Source organism: Saccopteryx bilineata, chromosome 2 (genome assembly GCF_036850765.1).
Source record: "Saccopteryx bilineata isolate mSacBil1 chromosome 2, mSacBil1_pri_phased_curated, whole genome shotgun sequence".
In the NCBI taxonomy this organism is placed as follows: Eukaryota; Metazoa; Chordata; class Mammalia; order Chiroptera; family Emballonuridae; genus Saccopteryx; species Saccopteryx bilineata.
This window is the reverse complement of record NC_089491.1, coordinates 350,280,595-350,294,796: the sequence shown is the minus strand read 5'-3', so window position 1 is coordinate 350,294,796 and position 14,202 is coordinate 350,280,595. Positions and strand designations below refer to the sequence as shown.

The window sequence follows — 14,202 nt, the reverse complement described above, 5'->3', positions numbered from 1 at the left end:
TGGATACCGGTCGGGCGCATGCGGGAGTCTGTCTGACTGTCTCTCCCCGTTTCCAGCTTCAGAAATAAAAATAAATAAATAAATAAATGTTCAGTGTAGTACTATCTATAATGGTAAAAACTTGGAACTACTGTAATTCAAAAGTCCAATAGAGGCATAGTTTAAAATAACAATATAGCCTGACCTGTGGTGCGCAGTGGATAGGGCGTCCCCCAGGAACACTGAGGTTGCCAGGTGGAAACCCTGGGCTGCGGCTTGCCCAGTCAAGGCACATATGAGAAGCAATTACAAGTTGATACTTCCTGCTCCTCCCCCAACTTTCTTTCTCTCTCTCTGTTTCTCCCCCCCCCCCCCGGAAATGAATAAATAAAATCTTTTAAAAAACCTATATATCCACTCAATGAAATAACTTCAGTCATTTGAAATGTTTATGAAAATAAGCATGGAATCTGAAAAGCCTAAATACTGTACAATTCTAACTCGATGACATTCTCGAGAAGGCAAAACCATGGAGACAGTGAAAAGAACAGTGGTTGTCAGGGGTCAGGGGTTCAGGGGGCAGGAAGGCAAAGCATAGAGGATTTTTAGGCAATGAAATTACTCTGTATGACACTATCATACATGGATATATGTCATTATACATATGCTAAAACCTATGAAATGTACAACACCAAGAGTGAACTCTAACGTAAACTACGGACTTTGGGTGATGACGATGTGTCAGTGTAGGCTCATCAGTTGTAACAGATGTGCACTCTGGCGTAGGATGCTGATGGGGGGGAGGCTGTGTCTATGTGAAGTAAGAGGTTATGTGCGAATTCTCTGTATTTCCTTGCTCAATTTTGCTGTAAACCTATAATTTCTCTAAAAACTAAATTCTATTAAAAAGAAAAAGGTCAGGATCACAGCTATATCAAAATCATACAGGTTATACATACAGATAGCATTCTGTTAACCTAGCTTCAGACCCGGAAAAGCATAATGAGTTTCATTTGGCTACATCAGTGACAAACATAATTTTTTTTCTTTCAAGGAGGCAGAACAAATAACTGGTCACTTCAACATAAGGAGCACATGATCCATTCTGTGAACCACTGGGAAGCCGGTCGAGATGGGACAGGATTTGGTCTCTGTTGGGCAGATAAAATATATTATGCTCACTTTGTTAAAGATGGTGCTGTCCACATAGAAGCCCGTCGCCCAGTGTTGGTCAAATAAAGTTTGTAAATATATATATGTTTGCTCGCTTATAGTTTGCATTGGGTGTGGGAGACAGGCTGTAAGCATGCAGGGTTGTTATAGCCTAAGGCTTAGTTTTAAGACTAAGCCTTTCCCACCCTTTTTGATGTAGGGTGGTGTACTCTCATGAGGAATCCCATATGCCCCAGATAAGTGACTTTGTATCAGAGACTTCCTTGTTTGTATATTGGATTAAAGGTTTTGAATCATAAAGTGGGGCAGACCTGGAGCTTGCTCTCTCTCAGTTTGGTTCCTGAGACTAGTATTAGAGAGGAGAGCAGAGAAAGGCCACGTGGAGGCCAGGAGAAGCAGCCAAGATGGCAGAGTGCTGAAGAAGCCAGTTTGTGTAGAGTTTGTGCAGAGAGAAGGAGATGGGAAACAGAGGTGAATAAGGCTGGTGAGCTAGAAACCTTTGATTCTAGGAAACTCGGATAAGTCAGTAGCTTTGTGAGCACTGAATGAGTGGGTTTTGGAGCCTAGTGTGTGTTTCTTCTTGCCCGCCGGGTGCAAGCTAGGATTAAAGCTGATGGCCCACCAGCTTTTGCCTCCATTGTTTCATTACCGTCTGTCCCAATCTAATGAGAACCTGCATGGGCCAGGCAGCTGTGATGGTGGTTATGGATACTGGCTTTACAGTCTCAGATAGAGAGGTCTCACTATTTTAATTTGTTTGGTCACTTCTGATGAAAATATAAAATTGTCCAAAGATACCTTAAAGCTGAAACATCGCTTTTTTGTTTTTAATTTTCTTTTTTTTTTTTTTTTTTGTATTTTTCTGAAGTTGGAAATGGGGAGGCAGTCAGACAGACTCCCACATGCGCCCGACCAGGATCCACCCGCCATGCCCACCAGGGGGCGATACTCTGCCCATCTGGGGTGTTGCTCTGTTGCAACCAGAGCCATTCTAGCGCCTGAGGCAGAGGCCACGGAGCCATCTCCAGCGCCTGGGCCAACTTTGCTCCAATGGAGCCTTGGCTGCGGGAGGAGAAGAGAGAGACAGAGAGGAAGGAGAGGGGGAAGGGTGGAGAAGCAGATGGGCGCTTCTTCTGTGTGCCCTGGCAGGGAATCAAACCGGGGACTCCTGCACACCAGGCTGACGCTCTACCACTGAGTCAACCAGCCAGGGCGAAACATCGCTTTTTTGGCAGGGGGGAGGTGTGATCCCTCCTGGAATCACCTTTCTGGTTTGGCTGGTACCCTGCACAAAGCAATGAATCCCTTAAGTGAAGTCTTTCTCAGGGCTCTGTTTGGCCCTGAATAAGGCAGACCCATATCTCTTTCCCTCCTCTAGGAAGACAAATATGGATTAAGCTGAAAAATTACCTTCTAAAAGTGAAAAAGGGATTAAACTGCTGCTTGAGAACTGTGGAATTATTTGAAATGTTTTGCAAATGGTTGCTACATCAACAACAAAAAAGGTGATTACAAAATGTGTACATCATGACCTGCTTTTAAAGATACTTTGCATTGTGCTCACGTTCCTTTCAAGGTTGTTCCCAAAGGTGCTCAGCCTGCAGCCCAACTAGAATCTCTGGGGAGAGGCAGAGACAACCTGGTGAAAAAGACCAGGGGGAGGGGGGGGAGCAGGGAAAGGAGAAAGCAGCCTTTCAATTAAAGATCAGCCCTCAGTTTAAAGGTCAGCTTGGGGCAGGCTGGCCTGAGGCAGAGTCAGGGCCAGAGGGAGGAGCAGCGGCAGGGCGGGGCTGGGGGGGTAAAGGTCAGCTTGGGGCAGGCTGGCCTCAGGCAGAGTCAGGGCCGGAGGGAGGAGCAGCGGCAGGGCGGGGCTGGGTGGCTCAGTCAGGTCTCTGTCTCAGTCAGGTCAATCTGGTCCAGCAACCTTTGTGTACAGAGGTGTTCCTCTTTGGTGCATTTCAGTTTATCTTCCGAACCATCAATTGTCATTTCCAGCTAGGCTCTGATCCCTCTGCAAACTCATGTCAGGTCTCTGCCTCCTTGAGTTTATTAGTAAGAATCTTTACCTCTTCCTTTTTTAAAAAAATATATATATATTTAATTAATTGTGTTTACATAGATTCTAGGGTCACCCCGAATGCATCCCCCTCTCCCATATTCCCCTCAACATCTCCCTTGCCCTCCTCTCTACACTGCCCTCCCCCCTTCCCTTCAGGTTTATCCCATCCTATCATCCCCTTTCCCTCTGTCCTCTTTCCCTCTGGTCCCTTTGATCCCTCTTCTGTCTCCATTCCATTCCTCAGTTCTCACTGTTCCTTGGATTCCTCAAATGAGTGAGATCATATGATATTTTTCTTTCTCTGCCTGGCTTTTTTCACTTAACATAATAGTTTCCAGGTTGTAGAGCCAGAAGCCAGGGCCAGGGCCAGGGCCACCATCACAGCAGCCGCCAGGCCCATGCAGTTTCGCATTGGATTCGGACAGTCGGTAAAGAAACAACGGAGCCACAAACTGATGGGCCATAGTCTTTAATCCTAGCTTGCACCCGGCGGGCAAGTAAAAACACACACTGGGCTCCAAAACCCACTCACATTCAGTGCTCACAAAGCCACTGACTTATCCGAGTTTCCTAGAATCAAAGGTTTCTAGCTCACCAGCCTTATTCTCCTCAGTTCCCCATCTCCTTCTTTATCCCAGATACAAACTCTGCACAAACTAGCCTCTCACTCAACACTCCGCCATCTTGGCTGCTTCTCCTGGCCTCTTCCACGTGGCCCCCTTCTGCTCTCTGCTCTGCTCTCTCCTCTAATGATAATCTCAGGAACCAAGAGCGCAAGCTCCCGCTCCATCCCCATTTTATAGTGTAGAAATCCAAACCCTTAATCCAATATACAAAATAGGGAAGTCTCTAATACAAAGTCACTTCTCTGAGGCATGATTGGATTGTACCACCGCACATCAAAAAGGGTGGGAAAGGCTTAATCCCAAAACCAAGCCCCAGGCTACAAGGATTCTCAACACACATTAATATCACCTGGGCGATGGCCTCACGTGGGCAGCGCCACTTTAACAAAGTGAGCATAATACATTTTATCTGTCCAACACAGGTCCATCATGTTGTTGCAAAAGGTAATATTTCCTTCTTTTTCATGGCCCCTTAGTATTCCATTGTGTATATGTAACACAGCTTTTTAATCCACTTGTCCACTGACGGACCCTTGGGCTATTTCCAGAGCTTCGCTATTGTGAACAATGCTGCCATAAATATGGGGGTGCATTTCTTTTTTTCAGTCAGTGATATTGTGTTCTTGGGATATATTCCTAAAAGTGGGATGGCTGGGTCAAAAGGAAGATCCATTTTCAATTTTTTGAGGAATCTCCATACTGTTTTCCACAGTGGCTGCACCAGTCTGCATTCCCATCAGCAGTGCAGGAGGGTTCCCTTTTCTCCACATCCTCTCCAGCACTTATTCTGTGTTGTTTTGTTGATGAGCGCCATTCTGACTGGTGGGAGGTGGTATCTCATTGTGGTTTTAATTTGCATTTCTCTAATGATTAGTGATGTTGAACATTTTTTCATCTATTGGCCATCTGTATGTCCTCTCTGGAGAAGTGTCTATTCATTTCTTTGCCCATTTTTTGATTGGATTGTTGTCTTCCTGGTGTTGAGTTTTACAAGTTCTTTATAAATTTTGGTTATTAACCCCTTATCAGACGTATTGTCAAATATGTTCTTCCATTGTGTGGTTTGTCTTTTTATTCTGTTCATATTGTCTTTAGCTGTACAAAAGCTTTTTAGTTTGATATAGTCCCATTTGTTTATCTTGTCTTTTATTTCATTTGCCTGTGAAGATAATTCAGTAAATATATTGCTGCAAGAGATGTCGGTGAGCTTACTGCCTATGTTTTCTTCTAAGATGCTTATGGTTACACGACTTACATTTAAGTCTTTTGTCCATTTTGACTTTATTTTTGTGAGTGGTGTAAGTTGACGGTCTAGTTTCATTTTTTTGCAGGTAGCTGTCCAATTTTCCCAACACCATTTGTTAAAGAGACTGTCTTTACTCCATTGTATGCTCTTACCTCCTTTGTCAAATATCAGTTGTCCATAGAGCTGTGGGTTTATTTCTGGGTTCTCTGTTCTGTTCCATTGATCTATATGCCTGTTCTTATGCCAGTACCAAGCTGTTTTGAGTATAATGGCCTTGTAGTATAACTTGATATCAAGAAGTGTGATACCTCCCACTTTATTCTTCTTTTTCAAGATTGCTGAGGCTATTTGTGTTCTTTTTTGGTTCCATATAAATTTTTGGAATATGTGTTCTATATCTTTGAAGTAGGTCATTGGTATTTTAATTGATATTGCATTGAATTTATAAAATGTTTTTGGTAATATAGACATTTTAATGAACCGCTTCCTTTTTGAGAGTAGACACTTCTGGTTCTGGCCCATCTGTCTGATCTGCTCGTTTCTTGACTACAGGACTCTGCCAGCTCAGCTGTTCCTTTGCGCGTTCCAAGTCTCCCTCAGTAATCACCAACTTCTGCCTCTTCTGTGATGTGATCAGCTTCTTTGAGTTGGATTTCCTGTAGTTCCACCTTCATCTTTTAAAGCTGGGTTTTCAATAATCTTCCTACCTCCCTCACTCTCTTTGGCAGCTTTCTTAGTTTCCTCCAGCTGTTACAGGCCAGCGGCCAGGTGCTCCTGAACACAGACCAGCTCCTCTTCAACCTGTGGGATCCTGCAGTTCCAGGAGGCCGCCTCAGCCTCAGGGGTTCTCGGCAGCCTTTCTCCCTCCACGTCCCATGGGAGGCGCTTGGCCCTGTCCTATGCATCATCCGCCTGCTGCTGCAGAACTTGGACTTGTGTCTCCCTGCCCCCACAGTGGTGATTCCCGCCACGGTGCCCACCCAGCTCCAGAGGAAGGTCGGTTTCCTGCTTCCTTCCTCAGTGCTACAACTGTTTCTCTAAAATCAGATTTTTAAAAGGTTCTTTCCTATACTTTAAGACTAAAATATATTTAATCCGAATCAAAATAAATATAGGACACTTCAAGCAAGTTGAACTCTAGTAGTTTTATGTTTGAGAACTTTGGTAATTTTGTTAAAATACTTATAAAAATAAGTCTCAGTGTGTGCAGTGAGTGCATCTTCCCTGAAACCCCTAGTTTTTTTTAAAATTTCCTTTGACATTCATTATCTAACTCTTATCATTTATTCATTTTTAAAAATTATTTATTGAAGCACTATCTGGCATTCACTGTTTTTAAAACTCTTACAGGTCTTATTATCTACTAGATGTTAATTTATCATGCATCTTTATACTTACACAGTACTTGAGATCTGAGATGTTTACATTGACCCCTGTCGATCTCTTTAGATTCTCATCATGAGACACAACAACTTGCTCATCTTTTGTGATATGACAGTCCAGTTCCAGCATGTCGGTTCCAATTGTAACTGCACTGAAGAAACACAAAGAATAATGACATTCTGAAACTTAAGTGAACATTGAGGTTACATGCATCAGCTGTAAAATTCAGCATTAGAAATCAAACAGCAAAAAATCCCATAATATTAAAATTTCTCAACACTGTCATCTATTATGATTTACTGATGTGAAAATATTCTAAGTGAATTTGGAATAAGAAAACATTGTTGGCTCCTTTCCATAACCACCTACAATTTCTATCACACCAATACAATGGAAAGCACACTGGACCAGAAGTTAAGAGATCTGGGTGTCAGTTCCTGCTTTACTACAAACTTGCTGCATAATACTAGGCAAGTAAATGGCCCCTTTGAGCCTATGTTTGCACATCTCTAAAATGAAAGGAGTGAAAAACAAGAAAAGGATGCAAGCTTTTGACACTTTAATTCAACATAGGATCAGAAATTCTAGCCAGAGCAATTAAGCAAGGAGAAAAAAAAAGGGGGGGTCCAACTTGGAAAGGGAATCATAAAACAATTCCATTTACAATAGCATCAAAAGAATAAAAAACTTAGAAATTAACAACCAAGGAAGCCTTGGCTGGGTTTCTCAGTGGTTAGAGCACCATCCCAGCGCACCAAGGTCACAGGTTCAATCCCTGGTCAGGGTACATATGAGAAGCAACCAATGTGCACAACTAAATGGAACTAAGTAGAACAATGAGTTGATGCTTCTCTCTCTCTTTCTCTCCCTTTCCCTCTCTCTCTCAAATCAATGGAAAATTAAAAAATAAAAGAAATTAACTTGACCAAGGAGGTGAAAGACTTTGTACAATGAAAACTATACAAAACATTGCTTAAAGAGCTACATAAGTGAAAAGACATCCCATGTTAATGCATTGGAATACTTAACATTGTTAAATGCAAATATGCACACGGATCTACAGATTCAATCCAATTCCTATCAAAATCTCAATGATATTTTTTGCAAACGTAGAAAAATCCACCCTAAAATGTACATGGTACCTCAATGAACCCCAAAGAGCCAAAATAATCTTGAAAAAAAAAAGTTTGAAGACTCACACTTCGTGATTTCAAAGTTAAAATGTAGTGGAAGCCCTGATATTTTTTTCTTGTAATATAAATGACTGACTTAAGCTTTGCCTGCCAAGGCATCCACTTCAAAGATGTTTGCAAAAGTATTACGTCCTTTAAAAAATGTACTTGCGCCTGACCTGTGGTGGTGCAGTGGATAAAGCGTCAACCTGGAATGCTGAGGTTGCTGGTTCAAAACCCTGGGCTTGCCTGGTCAAGGCACATATGGGAGTTGAGGCTTCCTGCTCCTCCCCCCTTCTCTCTTTCTCTCTCTCTCTCTCTCTCTCTCTCTCCTCTAAAATGAATAAATAAATAAAAATAATTAAAAAAAAAATGTACTTGCCAAAAAAAAAAAAAAAATGTACTTGCCTTATTAAAAACTACTTTAAAACTGCTAGCCATCATCTGAACCTTCAGTGAGTCATAATCTTTTTGGCAATAGAGGTTCTTGCCTCAATGTTAATAGCTGCTGACTAATCAGCATGGTGGTTACTGAAGAACGAGGTGGCTGTAGCAAATTCTTAAAATAAGACAACAGTGACGTTTGCCACATTAGTTGACTCTTCCTTTTCTTTTTTATAAAGATTATTTATTTATTTGTTGATTTTATATAGAGAGGGGTTGGGAGCCAGAAGTATCAATTCATAGTTGCTTCACTTTAAATGTTCATTAATTGCTTGTTGTATGTGCCCTAACCGGGCAAACCCAGGATTTTAAACCAGCAACCTCAGCATTCCTCCAGGTCAACATTCTATCCACTGCGCCACCACAGGCCAGGCAGTTGACTCTTCCTTTCACGAACAATTTCTCTATAGCATGTGATAGGATTTTATCCACAGTGGAAAGTCTTTCTCTTTTTCTTTTCTTTTTTTAGTGAAAGGAGGTTGAGGCAGAGACAGACTCTCACATGCACCCCAACCAGGATCCACTCAGCAAGCCCACTAGGGGGTCATGATGCTCTGCCCATCTGGGGCCTTTGCTCTGTTGCAACTGAAGCCATTTTTTAGCACCTGAGATGGAGGCCATAGAGCCATCTTCAGTGCCCAGGGCCAATTCCCTCCAACCAAGCCATGGCTGCAGGAGGGGAGGAAAAGAGAGAGAGAGAAAAACGAGAGGGGGAGGGGTAGAAAAACAGATGGGAGCTTCTCCTGTGTGCCCTGGCCAGGAACTGAACCTGGGACATCCACACACCAGGCCAACGCTCTACCACTGAACCAACCAGCCAGGGCACACAGTGGAAGTCTTTCAAAATTGTAATCAATCCTCTCAAACCTTGCCACTACTTTATCAACTAAGTTTATATATTCTAAATCTTTTGTTGTCATTTCAACTATCTTATAGCATCTTCACTAGGAGCCTGTCAGTCAAATAAGTTTGTAAATATGATATATATGTTTGCTCGCTTATAGTTTGTATTGGGTATGGGAGACAGGCTATAAGCCGGCAAAGTCATTATAGCCTAAGGCTTTCTCACCCTTTTAATACTAAGATTTTTTTAAAACTAAGCTTTTCCCCACACCCTTGACTATTGCATGATGTGGGGTGGTGCACTCTTATGAGGAATTCCATGTATACCTCAGATGAGTGACTTTGTATCAGAGACTTCCTTATTTGTATACTGGCTTAAAGGCTTTAATTTCTACACTTTAAAATGGGGCAGACCAGGGGCTTGCTCTCGTGATTACTGAAATTAGCATTGCAGGAGAGAGGCAGCCAAGATGGTGGAGTGCTGAAGGAAAAGCCAGTTTGTGCAGAGTTTGTGCAGAGAGAAGGAGATGGGGAGCAGAGGTGAATAAGTCTGGTGAGATAGAAACCTTTGATTCTAGGAAACTCAGATAAGTCAGTGGCTTTGGGAGCTCTGAATGGAAAGGGAAGTGTTTTCCCACTGTATTTTCTAGCCTGCCGGGTGAGAGCTAGAATTAAAATGGTAATGGCCCACCAGTTCTTGGCTCTGTTGTTTCATTACAGTCTGTCCAAATCAAACCTGAACTTGCATGGGCCAGGCGGCTGTGATGGTGGCCATGGCTACTGGCTTTACATTTGGTGTAGTCTGTGGCAGGATTCAATACAGATCAGTATAGAGCCACCACCACCTTTGAGCAGTGGAGTAGAGAACTGGCTGCTGTTATGGCTCCCCACGGCTGTCCTTTTGGGGACTACAGGCTGGCTGACTTTTACAGCCATGCGTGAGGAAACTGAGAGCTCTGTGGAAGAGACTGCCCGAGACCTGCAAACAGAGCAGTGGAAGGAGCTGGAGCAAATGTGGGAGAAACAGATGCTGACCCTGGAGCTGGAGCAAGCACTGGAGAAGACTGACCAGGTTCGCAAGATCCGCTTGGAAATGGAGCAGTGGCTGGAGAAGGAATCACAGGTTCGGGAGTTGCAGATTGCCCTGGACATTGTGGAGAGCCAGCAGCTGTGTGAGACCAGGGCAGAGCAGGTGGCGACAGCCCAGGGCTCAAGCCCGGCAGCGGGAGCTGATGTTTTCAGTCCCTCAGAGCAGAGATGGAAATGCTGACTGCCATTGCCACGTGTTCCTCCCTTGGGACAGTGTAAGACCTGCCAGGACGGCAGGGATGAGGGGGGCGGCTGACGCCCCATGTGCGTGGACTGATTCCTAGACTACAACTGGAGTGGGCACTGGCTCCTTTGTTGGATAGACTTACGGATTTTGGACAATGTGAAATATCCTGATGGTATTATAATTTGTGTAATGTGCCTATTTTCCTTGTACAGAAATACCTGTGCTTTAGATTGTGAAGTGAGCAAAAGGGGTGGAATGTTGGTCAAATAAGTTTGTAGCCTGGGCCCTGGCCGGTTGGGTCAGTGGTAGAGCATCGGCCTGGCGTACAGAAGTCCCGGGTTCAATTCCTGGCAAGGGCACACAGGAGAAGTGCCCATCTGCTTCTCCACCCCTCCCCCTCTCCTTCCTCTCTGTCTCTCTCTTCCTCTCCCGCAGCCGGGCGCTGGGGATGGCTCCTCGGCCTCTGCCCCAGGCGCTAGAGTGGCTCTGGTCACAACAGAGCACCGCCCCGGAGGGGCAGAGCATCGCCCCCTGGTGGGCAGAGCATCGCCCCCTGGTGGGCGTGCCGGGTGGATCCCGGTCGGGCGCATGCAGGAGTCTGTCTGCCTGTCTCTCCCCGTTTCCGACTTCAGAAAAATACAGGAAAAAAAAAAAAAGTTTGTAGCCTGACTAGGTGGTGGCGCAGTGGATAGAGCATTGGACTGGGATGCAGAGGACCCAGGTTTGAGACCCGGAGGTCACCAGCTTGAGCGCAAGCTCATCTGGTTTGAGCAAAATCCCACCAGCTTGAACCCAAGGTCACTGGCTCCAGCAAGGGGTTACTCAGTCTGCTGAAGGCCCGCGGTCAAGGCACATATGAGAAAGCAATCAATGAACAACTAAGGTGTTGCAGCGCGCAATGAAAAACTAATGATTGATGCTTCTCATCTCTCTCCGTTCCTGTCTGTCCCTCTCTATCCCTCTCTCTGACTCTCTGTAAAAAATAAATAATTTTAAAAAAATTCTTTAAAAAAAAAAAGGTTTGTAATATGATATATATGTTTGCTCACTTATAGTTTGCATTGGTTGTGGGAGACAGGCTATAAGCCAGCAAAGTCATTATAGCCTAAGGCTTAGTTTTAAGACTAAGCCTTTCCCGTCCTTTTAATACTAAGATCTTTTCAAAACTAAGCTTTCCCCCACACCCTTGACTGTTGTTGCATGATGTGGGGTGGTGCACTCTTATGAGAAATTCCATTTATGCCTCAGATAAGTGACTTTGTATTAGAGACTTCCTTATTTGTATATTGGCTTAAAGGCTTTAATTTCTACACTTTAAAATGGGGCCTGACCTGTGGTGGCGCAGTGGATAAAGCGTCAACCTGGAAATGCTGAGGTTGCCGGTTCGAAACCCTGGGCTTGCCTGGTCAAGGCACATATGGGAGTTGATGCTTCCAGCTCCTCCCCCCTTCTCTTTCTCTGTCTCTCTCTCCTCTCTAAAAATGAATAAATAAATAAATAATCTTAAAATGGGGCAGACCAGGGGCTTGCTCTCGCAGTTACTGAAATTAGCATTGCAGGAGAGAGGCAGCCAAGATGGTGGAGTGCTGAAGGAGAAGCCAGTTTATGCAAAGAGGAGATGGGGAGCAGAGGTGAATAAGGCTGGTGAGGTAGAAATCTTTGATTCTAGGAAACTCGGATAAGTCAGTGGCTTTGGAAGCCCTGAATGGAAAGGGAAGTGTTTTCTTACTGTGTATTTTCTTGCCCACCAGGTGCGAGCTAGAATTAAAAAGGTAATGGCCCACCAGTTCTTGGCTCCATTGTTTCATTACTGTCTATCCAAATTAAACCTGAACCTGCATGGGCCGTGTTGGGCAGATAAAATGTATTATCTGCAGATCCTTTAGCCTGAAGCTTGGTTTTGGGATTAAGCCTTTCCTACCCTTTTTGATGTAGGGCGGTACAATCCTATCATGCCTCAGAGGGTGACTTTGTATTAGAGACTTCCCTGTTTTGTATATTGGATTAAGGGTTTGGATTTCTACACTATAAAATGGGGACGGAATGAGAGTTTGGCCTCTTGGTTCCTGGGATGATTAGCATGAGAGAGTAGAGCCAGCAGTGGAAGGAGGCCATGTGGAGGAGGCCAGGAGAAGCAGCCAAGATGGTGGAGTGCTGAGTGAGATGCCAGTTTGTGTAGAGTTTGTATTTGGGATAAGGAAGGAGATGGGGAACAGAGGAGAATAAGTCTGGTTAGCTAGAAACCTTTGATTCTAGGAAACTCGGATAAGTCAGTAGCTTTGTGAGCACTGGATGTGACTGGGTTTTGGAGCCCAGTGTGTATTTTTACTTGCCCGCCGGGTGCAAGCTAGAATTAAAAACTATGGCCCACCAGTTTGTGGCTCCGTTGTTTCTTTACCGACTGTCCGAATCCAATGCGAACCTGCATGGGCCGGGTGGCTGTGATAGTGGCCGTGGCCACGGCTTCTGGCTTTACAGGCCGGGTGGCTATAATGGTGGCCATGGCTACTGGCTTTAGAGTCCATTCCACCTCATATTAGACTTTATGCATATCAGAACACTATTATGAAGAACATCTGAAAACATTACGATGAAAATATTTAACCATTGTCACGAGACAAAGACTACTCAAGAGACCACATGGAGTGCACCGGGGGACCTAGGGGAGACCACCTCACAGTACCCTATACAGGTTTCACAAGACAGCCCCAATCCCCAGTCCTTATGGGTATTTATTGATACACACAAATAGGAGCAGGGGTGAGAATGAGGAAGTCAGGAAGCAGAGAAGAGAATGAAGAAATCAGGAAGGACAGAAGAGAATAAGGAAGTCAGGAAGGATGTAAAGCCAGTATCCACGGCCAGCATAACAGTAGCCTGGCCCATGCAGGTTCGCGTTGGATTCGGACAGTCAGTAAAGAAACAACGGAGCCAAAAACTGGTGGGCCATTATCTTTAATCCTAGCTTGCACCTGGTGGGCAAGTAAAAACACACACTGGGTTCCAAAACCCACTCACATTCAGTGTTCACAAAGCTACTGTCTTATCCGAGTTTCCTAGAATCAAAGGTTTCTAGCTCACCAGACGTATTCACCTCTGTTCCCCATCTCCTTCCTTCTCCCTGCACAAACTGGCTTTTCACTTAGCACTCCACCATGTTGGCTACTTCTTCTGGCCTACTCCACGTGGCTTCTCTCTGCTCTCTAATGCTAATCTCAGGAACTGAGAGAGCAAGTCCCCATTCTGCCCCCATTTTATAGTGTAGAAATCAAAACCTTTAATCCAATATACAAAATAGGGAAGTCTCTAATACAAAGTCACTTATCTGAGGCATGATGGGATTGTACCACCCCTCATCAAAAAGGGTGGGAAAGGCTTAGTCCTAAAACCAAGCCCCAAGCTACAAGGATCCTGCCTGCTCTCAGCCTGCCCCCAACACACATTAATATCACCTGGGCTTCCATGTGGGCAGCGCCATCTTTAACAAAGTGAGCGTAATATATTTTATCTGCCCAACAAAGGAGAACTTCTTTAGAGCAGACAAATGAGAAAGGGAGTAGCTCAAATGTCCCAACCTGATTAATCAGAATTGCTAATTCTATCCTTATTGTGCTGCATTCAGCACAGTACTGCATTGAGTACTTTTGTCAGTAAAGCCACTATAACTTTTGCCTCAGGGCACTGAACTCTGTCCCTGTTCTACTATGTTCCTATTCAGGGCCTCTACAAATCATAATCCCATAACAACACTATTTTAATTATTTTCCCTTCTTTTTTTCCACTTCAGACTTTATTAGATTCCATCTCAAGAAACCACTTTCTTTGCTCATCCATTACAAGCAATTCCTCATACATAAAGTTTTATCATGATACTGCAGCAATTCAGTCATGCCTTCAAGCTCCACTTCTAAGTTTAGTTGCCTTGCTCTTTCCACCACATCTACAGTTACTTCCTCCACTGAATTCTTGAGCCCCTCAAAGTCATTCATGAGGATTGAATC

General features: G+C 44.2%; 1 protein-coding gene and 1 pseudogene across 4 annotated transcripts in view; both read right to left on the bottom strand.

The window, feature by feature from the left end:
• Positions 1 to 14,202, bottom strand: part of GDPD1 (glycerophosphodiester phosphodiesterase domain containing 1) — a 56,894-nt gene that overhangs the window by 18,673 nt on the left and 24,019 nt on the right. For all 4 annotated transcript variants that reach the window (XM_066262712.1, XM_066262710.1, XM_066262709.1 and 1 more), the window contains exon 3: positions 6,482 to 6,617. In XM_066262712.1, the coding sequence (XP_066118809.1) occupies positions 6,482 to 6,617 (136 nt within the window). The remainder of the gene's footprint in view (positions 1 to 6,481; positions 6,618 to 14,202) is intronic.
• On the bottom strand, positions 2,870 to 6,366 carry LOC136324691 (tropomyosin alpha-3 chain-like; annotated as a pseudogene).